A 12532-nucleotide genomic window follows, 5' to 3' on the forward strand; every position below is an offset into this window, starting at 1 on the left:
TTTCTCTAGGGACGGCAGATAAATTGCAGGCGAGGTCAGAGACCTTTGCGACTGGCTATAACCATATCATTACAATCATATGAAACCCGGGACAACATTTCATCACATTGGTACGCAGTGGTTAGAACATGCTCTGGTCGTGGCGTTCTCTAACTCACGCGTATTGGGTTTGAAAACATGTCCGGGACGGCTCATTACCAGGTACTACACTAGCTTGAATGCAGGCTATCAACACTAGTATACAGACACTGTCATAAACACTCAACAACACGCCATCCAACCCATCAAACACACAGACAAATCACTATACAGACACCACACAAGAACTGCTCTGTGTCAATACTGGATCCAGTGCTGCACATATCACCAAGGCCAGCACCGGTACTCCAGTATCACCACTGATACCATCGATACCACCAGCACACGTACATCCATTGCCATCCGCACAAGCACGACCACCAGAGTTGCCAGTAGCACCAACACTACAGTCATCACCATCATCACAATCATCTGCACAAGCATCACCAGCTCACGTGCTCACTCACTCACTCACTCACTCAATCACTCACCCACTCACTCAATCACTCATTCCTACACTCATTCTCTCTCCAGACCCATCAGTGCATTTTACCTGCAATGATGATAAAATGGGGCCAATCTAAACCATTGTGTCATTGTAACCCATGGCTGCACCGGGAATCAGACCTCCACTTCCAACCTAAAACGTAGCTAAGGCCACAAACAAACACAGGCACACCCATACATACACATAGACACGCACACGCATACATACACACACACGCATACAAACACACACACACACGCAAACACACACAACACACACACACGCATACAAACACACCCACACACACACGCATACAAACACATACACACACACAAGCGTGCACCTGCAAAATAGAGAATAGAGTAGAATATGATTAAACGGATGCCGACGGCTACAGCAAGTTGTCATTATTGTTGAACTATGGATACCAATATGATAGCAAAGATTATCAAGCGAAATTGCCGTACACTGACCAGTGGACCTGAAATCAGCCTCACTCACAAATGACCACTGACCTCTTCTGAATTATTGTGTGGTGCGGGGAGGTGAAGAGAGGGGGGGGGGGGCAGGGGTGATGGGAGAGAGGGGGGGGGGGGGGAGGGGTGAAGGGAGGGGTGGGGGTAGGTAGTGGGTGATAATTTCCTAACCCATCTGAAATCACCGCCTCTCAACTATATTACAAGGCTGAGTGAGCTAAGACAGGTAGAGGCTGAAGAACACATTGAATGTAGCCAGAAGGAATCAGACAAGGGACCCTCGTTCATGGCCTGCAATACTCTACGACCAAGCTATGGTGTTGTCCGGACTACTCGGTCAGACATGTATTTGGGATAGAGTACATGAGAGCAGGAGTGAGCAGCTCAAAACCGGATTCAGTTGCTTACAACATCCTGGATATATCTTTTACTGATGGCAGTGTGTAGAAGCAGTATTTAAGCAGGTTTCCTACCGCATGACAGCAGCTGCAGCTCAGTTGTACACACTACGCCACTTACCACCATTGATCAGTGTTCGGAAGGCTCAAGCCAGACCCTTTCACAAATACCCCGTTCTCACACACAGTCTTCACACAGAGATCTGAGCTGTTTGAACTCTAAACAAAACTAGCGATGACCATAGAGCAATACCTAACTGTTCTCTAGCAAGGCCTCTACTCAATCAACAACGTATGAGATACAAACTAGAGAACTTATACAGAATCTAACAAGGGCTCTAGCAAGGGGGCCAGCTAGGAAGCTTCAGCTGGTGTCTATTGTAGGAAACAAGCAGCACGCAGCAAAACAGCTAAAGAGAGTATGTGATAGTGTAGCAAGCAAGCTGGAAATGCCATTGATTAATCGCAGCACACCTCAGTGCTACAAAGGAAGCATTGGAGCATGAAACTGATATTGCAGTGAAGATAAGTCCATACAACTGCACAAAGACCTCTTGCAAATGAAGCATAGCGGCACAAGTATTGTACTATGGAAACAATGAAGACTACTGATAATTAGTGGTGGTATAAGTACTCTCCAGTGTGTAGTGGCGCCATGCAAGGATCATGGAAGAAAAATCGTAAATGTAGGAAGTACTGTATACTTCTAAACATCCTCCCCTTCTTTGATTAACCCGCCGTTAATCAACCTCTACGCTGCTTTTATGATACTGAACATACTGTAAGTTGTTGTTGCGACAAGCAATGACATTGTGCTGTGAGATTGTATAATCTACTACTACTACTACCACTACTACTAGCACTCAGCAAAACATTTCAGTCATTACAGTGATTACAGTGATTCTTCCTCTACGATCGGGCAAACTCTCGTGATAGGTCGGGTGAAGACTTTGGAGCCCACTTGGACACGCACAACTCTAACATTGCCATCCGATCCTGGCATGACCTCCACAATGCGACCGATGGGCCACTGGCCGCGTGGCGTGGCTGAACTGACAACAACGACAGCATCGCCAATCTTCGTATTCTTCTGTTGTGTCCGCCACTGCTGTCTGGAATTCAGAGCTGGCACGAGTTCCTTCATCCACCTTTGCCAGCTGTTCTTTATCAGGTACTGCACGTGTCGCCACCGACGAGTATGTATAATACAAGTATGCATAATAATAATACCACAGTACGCACAATAATACCACAGCACGCATAATAATAATACCACAGCACGTGTGCAAAGGACAGAGAACAATGCAAGGGAATAAACTGAAATTAAGCTTCTGTCTCCAGTCAACAAAAACTCATCCATAAACAATGTCTGATCTCCATTTCGACTTGTCTGCAGCAAATGCTCGTGCTCCTTCTAGGTCGCTGGCATTCTTCAAAGGGATGTCGTGCCCTGTCAGGTCCTTCATGGTGGTGGTAGGGAGAGTAGCCGCGGGACGGCCCCTTCGTCCACGTGACCCCGCTTGAAAATTGCAAGACATCGTAAGGCAAGGGGGTGACTGCTCACTCATCCTCAGCACATGGCCGAGGATGGACGAGTATGTATGTATGTGTGTTTTTATTTGAAATCGCAAGTGCACACGGGCTACGAGCCCAATTACATGGAAGCGAATGTGATAATGAGGTTAATTAAGAAAAAGGGTGGAGGAAGGAGGAGGACGGTAGCAAAGCAAAAGGGAGGACAATTCAGGAGCAAAATTAACAATTGCACAAATGAGAGTACCTGAGACTGAGGGTACCTGTGGAGCGATAAAATGCTAAAGCAAACGAGTGGGGCTGAAATCATACGCATCCACATCTGGGGCAAAGCTTCCACCAGCCATGCCTATGAGGAAGTGGTTTGGTGTCAGTGGGATGTCGTCACGTGGATCAGACGACACGTACGAGAGTGGACGAGAGTTGAGCAAACCTTCTACTCCGACAAACGCTGTCTGGAATTCATCATCTGTCACATCTGCATTCTGGAGGACGGCACGAAGGGCTCGTTTTGCCGATTTTACCATAGCTTCGTGAACACCTCCAAAATGTGGTGCAAGTGGAGGATTGAAGGACCAGTGGATACCATTGTTGGCTGCTTTCAGAGCGATTTTCTCTTCGTCAAACTGGTTGATCAACTCTTGTAGTTCCCGCTGTGCACCGACGAAATTCGTACCATTGTCCGACCGCACATGTGTTGGCACTCCTCTTCTGCTGCAGAAACGCTCGAATGCGTTCAGGAAGCAGTCTGTTGATAGCGAAGTAGCCATTTCTAGATGCACTGCACGACTGGTCATACACGTGAACAGACAGAGATACCGCTTAGCACGGCGCTGACCACGACCTTGCTTTGTCTCGAAGGCGCCAGCGTAGTCAACAGATGTTCTTGCGAAGGCTTCTAACGGTTCTGACAGTCGGCTCTTCGGCAGTGGTGCCATCACTTGTGTTGCTGGCCTAGCTTTCTTTCGCTTACAATAATTGCAGGCTGCCTCTACCTCGTGGCCGGGATCACCTCTCTTGCTGCTATAACCCAGAAACGTTCCTGCAGTTGTGTCGTGGTTTCCTTGACGCCACTGCTGTGTCCTGCCTTCCCGTGATAATGTCGGACTAGAAGTTGCATGGCATGTCCGTTCCGATCCATGATCATTGGATGTTGAGCATCATACGACAGGAATTGCGCATTTTGTAGGCGTCCTCGTATTCCTAGAATGCCCAATTCGTCCAGGAATGGGGAGAGACCCGCCAACTTGCTCCCTGTTGGGACCGCTTTTCCTTTCCGGACTAACTCGTACTCTGCTGGAAATGCCTCCATTTAAACAGCTTTTAATGACTGTCTTCTCAGCGTCTACTATTTCCCCGTGTCCGTTGTTAGACCAGTCATAACTCTCACTGCTGCTGGAGTGCGACAATTGTTCGCAAAACGAATAACCCATGCCGCCTGTCGGACCAATACTAGCCATTTAGAGAAACGACTGGGATCAAGTTGCCAACCACTGCTGTTGTTCTCCGCTGATTTTTGCGTTGCTAGCACAACTGACTGGGCTTGTGCATTAGCTGCTGACTTAGCTGTCTCAGTGTCAGTCTGCTTCTTCACACATCGTATTGCTGCTGAATCGAATTTGGTCGACTTCCGTGTCTCTTGGTCAACTGCAGTGCTGCTCTTCCCGGGTAGAACTGTTGCCGGCCACTCAGACTCCATCAGCTGAAGGAAACTCGGTGCTTCCCACCATTGCGAGTTTTGTGCCAGGAATTTGGCTGAGTGTCCCCGTGTCAAATGATCTGCTGGATTTTCTGCAGTGGGTACATAACGCCACTGTGATGGATGGGTGGATTCCTGAATGTACGCAACACGATTTCCCACGAAGGTCTTCAGTTTTCGACTTGCTCCACGTATCCAATGTAGGACGTCCTGGCTGTCGGTCCAGAAGACGACTGATGTGGAGTGACTGAGTGCTTTGATGATTGGTTTCACTAGGTCTACACCAGCTACTGCGGCGAGGAACTCCAATCTTGGAATGCTGGTGGCGGTGGTTGGCGCGACTCTGCTCCTTGACATTATGGGTCGGCATGACACTGTCTCGTCTCTGTTCATCACTCGATAGTACAGTATGCTACTGCTCCTTAGGCATCCTGTGAGACATCGGCGAAGATATGCACCTATGTAGTCAGTGTATGTACTCAGTGTGTGTACTCAGTGCGTGTACTCAGTGTATGTACTCAGTGTGTGTACTCAGTGTGTGTACTCAGTACTCAGTGTGTGTACTCGGTGTGTGTACTCAGTGTGTGTACTCAGTGTATGTACTCAGTGTATGTACTCAGTGTGTGTACTCAGTGTGTGTGTACTCAGTGTGTGTACTCAGTGTGTGTACTCAGTGTGTGTACTCAGTGTATGTACTCAGTGTATGTACTCAGTGTATGTACTCAGTGTATGTACTCAGTGTGTGTACTCAGTGTATGTACTCAGTGTGTGTACTCAGTGTGTGTACTCAGTGTGTGTACTCAGTGTGTGTACTCAGTGTATGTACTCAGTGTGTGTACTCAGTGTATGTACTCAGTGTGTGTACTCAGTGTATGTACTCAGTGTGTGTACTCAGTGTGTGTACTCAGTGTGTGTACTCAGTGTGTGTACTCAGTGTGTGTACTCAGTGTGTGTACTCAGTGTGTGTACTCAGTGTATGTACTCAGTGTGTGTACTCAGTGTATGTACTCAGTGTGTGTACTCAGTGTGTGTACTCAGTGTGTGTACTCAGTGTGTGTACTCAGTGTGTGTACTCAGTGTGTGTACTCAGTGTGTGTACTCAGTGTGTGTACTCAGTGTGTGTACTCAGTGTGTGTACTCAGTGTGTGTACTCAGTGTATGTACTCAGTGTGTGTACTCAGTGTGTGTACTCAGTGTATGTACTCAGTGTGTGTACTCAGTGTATGTACTCAGTGTGTGTACTCAGTGTATGTACTCAGTGTGTGTACTCAGTGTGTGTACTCAGTGTGTGTACTCAGTGTGTGTACTCAGTGTGTGTACTCAGTGTGTGTACTCAGTGTGTGTACTCAGTGTGTGTACTCAGTGTATGTACTCAGTGTGTGTACTCAGTGTATGTACTCAGTGTGTGTACTCAGTGTGTGTACTCAGTGTGTGTACTCAGTGTGTGTACTCAGTGTGTGTACTCAGTGTACGTACTCAGTGTGTGTACTCAGTGTATGTACTCAGTGTGTGTACTCAGTGTGTGTACTCAGTGTGTGTACTCAGTGTATGTACTCAGTGTGTGTACTCAGTGTGTGTACTCAGTGTGTCTACTCAGTGTATGTACTCAGTGTGTGTACTCAGTGTATGTACTCAGTGTGTGTACTCAGTGTGTGTACTCAGTGTATGTACTCAGTGTATGTACTCAGTGTGTGTACTCAGTGTGTGTACTCAGTGTGTGTATTTTAAATTGTTATTATTATTATTTCACAATCAAAATGACATAGTGCCAATAAGCATGTGATGCGGGTGATTTTAACCAGCCTTAACCAGCCATGGTGAAATAAATACAGTAAACAGTACTAGTAATCAAAGTAGTGGTTGCGACTTCGGCCATGATTTGTAAGAAAGGGTTTGCTCCACACACCGAATAGCGCGAACTCCGGTGTGGGGAGCAAACCCTTTTCTAGTACTAGTAATCAATCAGTAAAATCCAAAGAAACCGCTAGAAGCAGTATGCGTAGTAGTCTACGGCCAAGATACCAGAAACCATATCAAACTCAGCACGGGGGTCGAGGTACTAAAAAGATTACCAAACTAAGTCAAGGATTGACCATTACATGCTGCATTCTGCCACTGCTAACGTGATCGAAGGGCAGCCGTTGATTCTTGACGCTTTGTGCCGATGACCTCTCAGGACTGTGACTGCGGCATTGACCAGCGCAAAAGACAGTTGAGTGCGGATGTATGCCACGACGATAAAGGCTCGGACCTCTTATCGGCCAACATGGATGCAATCCGCGCGTAGAGATTGCCAGCTGCCTTGCCATGACCACCTGTGGTGTTGAGCATGACCAGGATGAATGATCCGTGCTCTACCTCAACGACTCTTCTCTCATAACTTCTTCTCTTTTCCTTTTCGTGCTTGTGGTACACTATCGGGATTGATGACTTCTGGTTTGAGGGGGCAAATGGGTTGAAAACCCGGACATCAAGGAATGTCCTCTCAAAAGGTGTGTGTACTCAGTGTGTGTACTCAGTGTGTGTACTCAGTGTGTGCACTCATTGTGTGTACTCAGTGCCTACTTGGATGATGCTTGTTGGGTGCACCACGGAATCCGAACTGCGGTTAGCGCTGGCAGTTCCCGAAACCACTGCTGGGCTGTTGCAACTACATTAGCTGGTAGGGGATCATCCCAGTCATACATGTCGAGCCACATCTGTTGAAATAGCATTTTGGCTCGCACCACAAATGGAGTGAGGAAGCCCAGTGGGTCAAAGAGCTTAGAGATTTTCCGAAGGAACAGACGTTTGGTCATAGCTTGCTCCTCTGTCTCTGAAACCTTGAAGGTGAACTCATCTTGCTTTGCCTCCCAGAGTATTCCAAGCGTTTTCACTGCTGGTAACTGCTCCGAGTTAAGTTCCAATTGAGAAGCTCTGTCTTCTTGGAAAACTTGAGCCAAGACGGTAACGGAGTTGGTGAGCCATTTCCGTGGGTGCATTCCGGCAGATGACCACAATATTGATAGTTGGGAGTGTAGTAACTTGCCTTCATCATCACTGGCTGAAGTCATGGTATTATCCATGTAGTTTGAATTCAAAACTGCTGCGGAAGCCAGTGGTAGATCATCAGCACATTGCCTGGCATGCTCTTGTGTTACGTACTGGGCGAGAAATGGAGGTGCTGACAAAGACCACTCAGTTGAATTCGTATACCGTCAGCGGTTGTGTTGATCCTGGTTCTCGCCATAGGAATCGGTGATATGCTCGATCCGTCTCTGGAATGGCAATCTGTAGACACCTTCCTGCAATATCACAGACCACTGCCACAGGTTCCTTCCGAAACCGTAGAAGTACCTCTGTTAAGTTGCGTTGAAACTTGGTTGCGGGACTGATGGCACTGTTTAGTGATACTCCTGAGACTTGTGCTGCAGCATCAAATACAATTCTCACTTTCGTCGCTTCCCGGCCCATTTGTTTAATTGGGAAGTGCGGCAGATACCATCCGGTTTGCTTGTCGTCCGGTTATACTTCTGAGATATATCCAAGTTTTCGGTAGCGATTGATTGTGTTGCTGTACTGTGTTGCAGACATTCAGCAAGCGTTTCTCGGTGGGACCTAGTCGCTTAAGGCCATGTTGTAGCTGCTCTGTAGCTTTGCCGGGTCAGACTTCCATGTTACCGTGCGTGTATTTCCCATCTGTATCACGGTGACTTGATTGATTGCTGTACTGATGTTACGGCTTGCCGTTCATCGTCATCCAGCTGTTGGGCATTGGCAGGGATCACCTCTTGGATTTCCCAGAGCCTCCATACTAAGTCGTTTAGTTCATGGTCTGGATTGCTCGATGCTCGGATGCCGTTGATCAGGTAGGATTGGCCAGTGTTCATTCGTGGTGTTGTCCCTGGGTTCGAATTGCCAACGCACGTCCATCCAAGCTTTGTTAGGCGAGCAATGGGTTCTCCTTCGTTGCCTATTATTTCTACTTTTGCCACGTGATACGGTGCGTTGTCCAGGCCGATCAGAAGATCAACCGGCTTCTTATGGTTGATGATGTGGAATTGGACTCCCTGCAGGTGCTTCCATCTGTGAGTGTGGCGGTTCCAGTCGACAATAGGCATTTGCCCTACGACATTGTCCACTGTCTGTGCCATTATTGTGGCCTCAACATTGCCATTCAAACTTTTGATCGATACCCTCACTGGCATGGATGGGAAGGAGGATTGCTGACCATTGAGCATGTTGATTGCATGTTGATTGTCAATATGTCTGGAGGACCATTTCACCCGAGTTCCGAAGCCATGCTGCTGTTGAGAAATGTACCAGTACTACCATCATCAAGCAAGGCATTCACTTGCATTTCTTTGATTCCATTCTTGAGTATTACTGGCACAGTTCGCAACCCAATCGTTGTACTGATTGCATGGGCTACTGTGAAAGCATCTTGCTCCCCTTCCATGGAGTTTGCCACCTCTTCACATGGATCGTGCGATGTGACTGTGAGGCCAACTGTTGGATTGTTCCGACGACGTCTGGGTGTTGGCTTGGGTTTCCAAGTTGTGTGCTTCGGCACGGGCTGTGCTGGTTCTGAGGCGGTAGTGCTAGTTGAATCAGCATGGAGCATTTGATGGTGTACTTCCTTGCATCCATCTCTGTTGCCCGTGATCTGCCATTGACATTGCGTCACCATGTGGCCTTTGTTCAGGCACCCATAACATAACCTTTCGTTCTTCGCTATTACCGAGCGTTGTGCGATGCTCATCTCTTTAAACGTTGCACACTCCCAAACGTTGTGCTTGTCGTCATTGCATGCTGGCCAACACCGTCTGTTGGTGGAGTTCGTTACTACACACGTTCTGGAATGTGTTGTGGTTGGTCGAGGCTCGCACCTGTTGAGATGTTGTCGTGGTGGTGTCTGAGGCCGCATTGTTGCTTGCTGAGGCATCTGTGGTTTTGGTTTGCTCACACCTTGTCTGGTCTCACTTGCCAGTGCTCTGTACTCAGCTTCCCTTGTGACCCACTCCAGCAAGTTGATCACTGACGATTGATGTGTCACTTGATTCCCATAGACATTATTTCCATTGTTCAGACTTATGGCCTGTATACTGGGGCTCAGCTGTTGAACAGCACCATTGATTGTAGGCATTGGTTGCATCCATTCTGTTGACGGTGTTACCATTACATGATCATTACCATCACTGGACTGCACTTCACCATTACTCATTAGTCCCAGTTGAAGAGCCAGTACCTGCATTGGGTACCACAGCACTGTCAGTGTACATGTATGCAGAGGTCCAGCTAGTACTTCGTGACACATTTGTTACATGGCCTGCCTGTGTCACACTATGCTCAGTGGTGCTGACCACTGATTGAGTGGTATCAATAGATGAATGAATCAGTGGTGGTAGCATTGGCCAAGTGGCACTTTCCATTTCAATTTCGGTGGTGAAACCCGACATGCCAACACTACTCTGCGCATTGCTGGTATTAGCATGTGGACTAGCATAGCATGTGCCTGACAATCCTGCGCTGGTCACACTCGATCACTCAGCCTGCGCAGATGCATCATTAGGATTTCCATAATGCGGTTGCATGTGTTGCAACTCCTGGCAATCGCTATTCGAAGTACATGATCCCATGAATTCGTTAGCTTCTTCTTCAGCTCATCTTAATTCCTCTTCTAATACATTCATCTCTTCTTGAGTCGCTCGGACTCCGTTCTGATCCTTTCCATTGGTGTACAGTTCTTCTAGCATTTCTAGTATCGAACGTACCTGGTTCCCTTCCAGCCGAAGTTGTTCTGTGGTGGAACGAACCCTCTCTGCCGACATCTCGTTGATATGCTCGCGCAGGCGTTTCCGTCGACTGGTAACGCCTCGCTTTTCAACCGCCTTCTCAATAGGTAGTTGTCTTTTCAATTCGTCATTGGTGGGTACACCACCCAAGTCGACTGTTGTTGACTCCATTGCTTGACAAGCACTGATGGTGTCCAAACCCACAGCCGAAAATGTAGTCACTGTTGACTACGAAACAAAACGTCTAGGATCTACTCGCAAACCATCCTCTGCTACCAGTTTTGTTCGGAAGGCGCAAGCCCGACCCTTTCACAAATACCCCGTTCTCACACACAGTCTCCACACAGAGATCTGAGCTGTTTGAACTCCAAACGAAACTAGGGATGACCATAGAGCAATACCTAACTGTTCTCTAGCAAGGCCTCTACTCAATCAACAACGTATGAGATACAAACTAGAGAACTTATACTGAATCTAACAAGGGCAAGGGGGCCAGCTAGGAAGCTTCAGCTGGTGTCTATTGTGGGAAACAAGCAGCAGGCAGCAAAACAGCTAAAGAGAGTATGTGAAAGTGCAGCAAGCAAGCTGGAAATGCCATTGATTAATCGCAGCACACATCAGTGCTACAAAGGAAGCATTGGAGCATGAAACTGATATTGCAGTGAAGATAAGTCCATACAACTGCACAAGGACCTATTGCAAATGAAGCATAGCGGCACCAGTATTGTATTATGGAAACAATGAAGACTACTGATAATTAGTGTAGGTCTAGCTATTCTCCAGTGTGTAGTGGCGCCATGCAAGGATCATGGAAGAATAATCTGAAATGTAGAAAGTACTGAATGTCTCTAAACAATCAGCATAGACTGTGATGTGAGTGTATAAAGGATGGCCCATGCAGCTTGCTGAAGCTGGACCAATTGCAGGCACTTGCCCTACACACATGCATGCACTGCATTGCACACTAATCCAGTATTTTCTCAATGTTTTCCTGATGATGGTGATGGTAGCTGAAATATTGATAAAATACTGGATTTTTCGTGACATCTAGTGCATACGAACTTAGAAGTTGCGACTTCGGCGGTAATAGTCATGAAGTTGATTGTTCCAACTAGGAACACACGCTTCTTGCCGAACTTGACACTTGACTGACTCACGACTGCCATCCGGAGCACACGAGGAGCACGTCGCACCTTCCACTCGGCAAACCTGCAAGAAAGCACCACTCCCTGCTCAATACACGGTGTTTCGGGGAATCAACTTCATGACTATTACCGCCGAAGTCGCAACTTCTAAGTTCGTATTGTTGTCCCTCACGCGGACGTGCGACTAGTTGTTGGAGGTGACAGCGTTGCGAATAGCTATCTGGCTCTCAACGTCTGCTTATCACAACTCCATGAGCGACTCTGACTCACGCTGCTACCTGGAGCTTCACGAGGTGTTTGTCGCGCTGGAAACAAAGCGTCTCTGTAAGTTTGTATCCCTGGTGATGATTTGGCCTGGAGAGCAGTATATAAGTGGTGCTTTTCAGGCACAATCTTCCTCAGCCTACTCAAGCTCAACTGATGAGGGGTGAATTCCCCGAAACACCGTGTATTGAGCAGGGAGTGGTGCTTTCTTGCAGGTTTGCCGAGTGGAAGGTGCGACGTGCTCCTCGTGTGCTCCGGATGGCAGTCGTGAGTCAGTCAAGTGTCAAGTTCGGCAAGAAGCGTGTGTTCCTAGTTGGAACAATCAACTTCATGACTATTACCGCCGAAGTCGCAACTTCTAAGTTCGTATTGTTGTCCCTCACGCGGACGTGCGACTAGTTGTTGGAGGTGACAGCGTTGCGAATAGCTATCTGGCTCTCAACGTCTGCTTATCACAACTCCATGAGCGACTCTGACTCACGCTGCTACCTGGAGCTTCACGAGGTGTTTGTCGCGCTGGAAACAAAGCGTCTCTGTAAGTTTGTATCCCTGGTGATGATTTGGCCTGGAGAGCAGTATATAAGTGGTGCTTTTCAGGCACAATCTTCCTCAGCCTACTCAAGCTCAACTGATGAGGGGTGAATTCCCCGAAACACCGTGTATTGAGCAGGGAGTGGT

General features: G+C 47.6%; 1 protein-coding gene across 1 annotated transcript; it reads right to left on the reverse strand.

Moving 5' to 3' along the window:
• Positions 1 to 4320: 4320 nt before the first annotated feature.
• On the reverse strand, positions 4321 to 5028 carry LOC135829142 (uncharacterized). Its single transcript, XM_065341548.1, has one exon. It carries the CDS (start codon positions 5026 to 5028, stop codon positions 4321 to 4323), a length of 708 nt encoding a protein of 235 aa, XP_065197620.1.
• Positions 5029 to 12532: the final 7504 nt, after the last annotated feature.

This window comes from Sycon ciliatum, chromosome 13 (genome assembly GCF_964019385.1).
Source record: "Sycon ciliatum chromosome 13, ocSycCili1.1, whole genome shotgun sequence".
In the NCBI taxonomy this organism is placed as follows: Eukaryota; Metazoa; Porifera; class Calcarea; order Leucosolenida; family Sycettidae; genus Sycon; species Sycon ciliatum.

Excerpts from the sequence above, each read along its gene's own strand:
- LOC135829142 (XM_065341548.1), bottom strand. The coding sequence starts at position 5,028 with ATGTCAAGGAGCAGAGTCGCGCCAACCACCGCCACCAGCATTCCAAGA.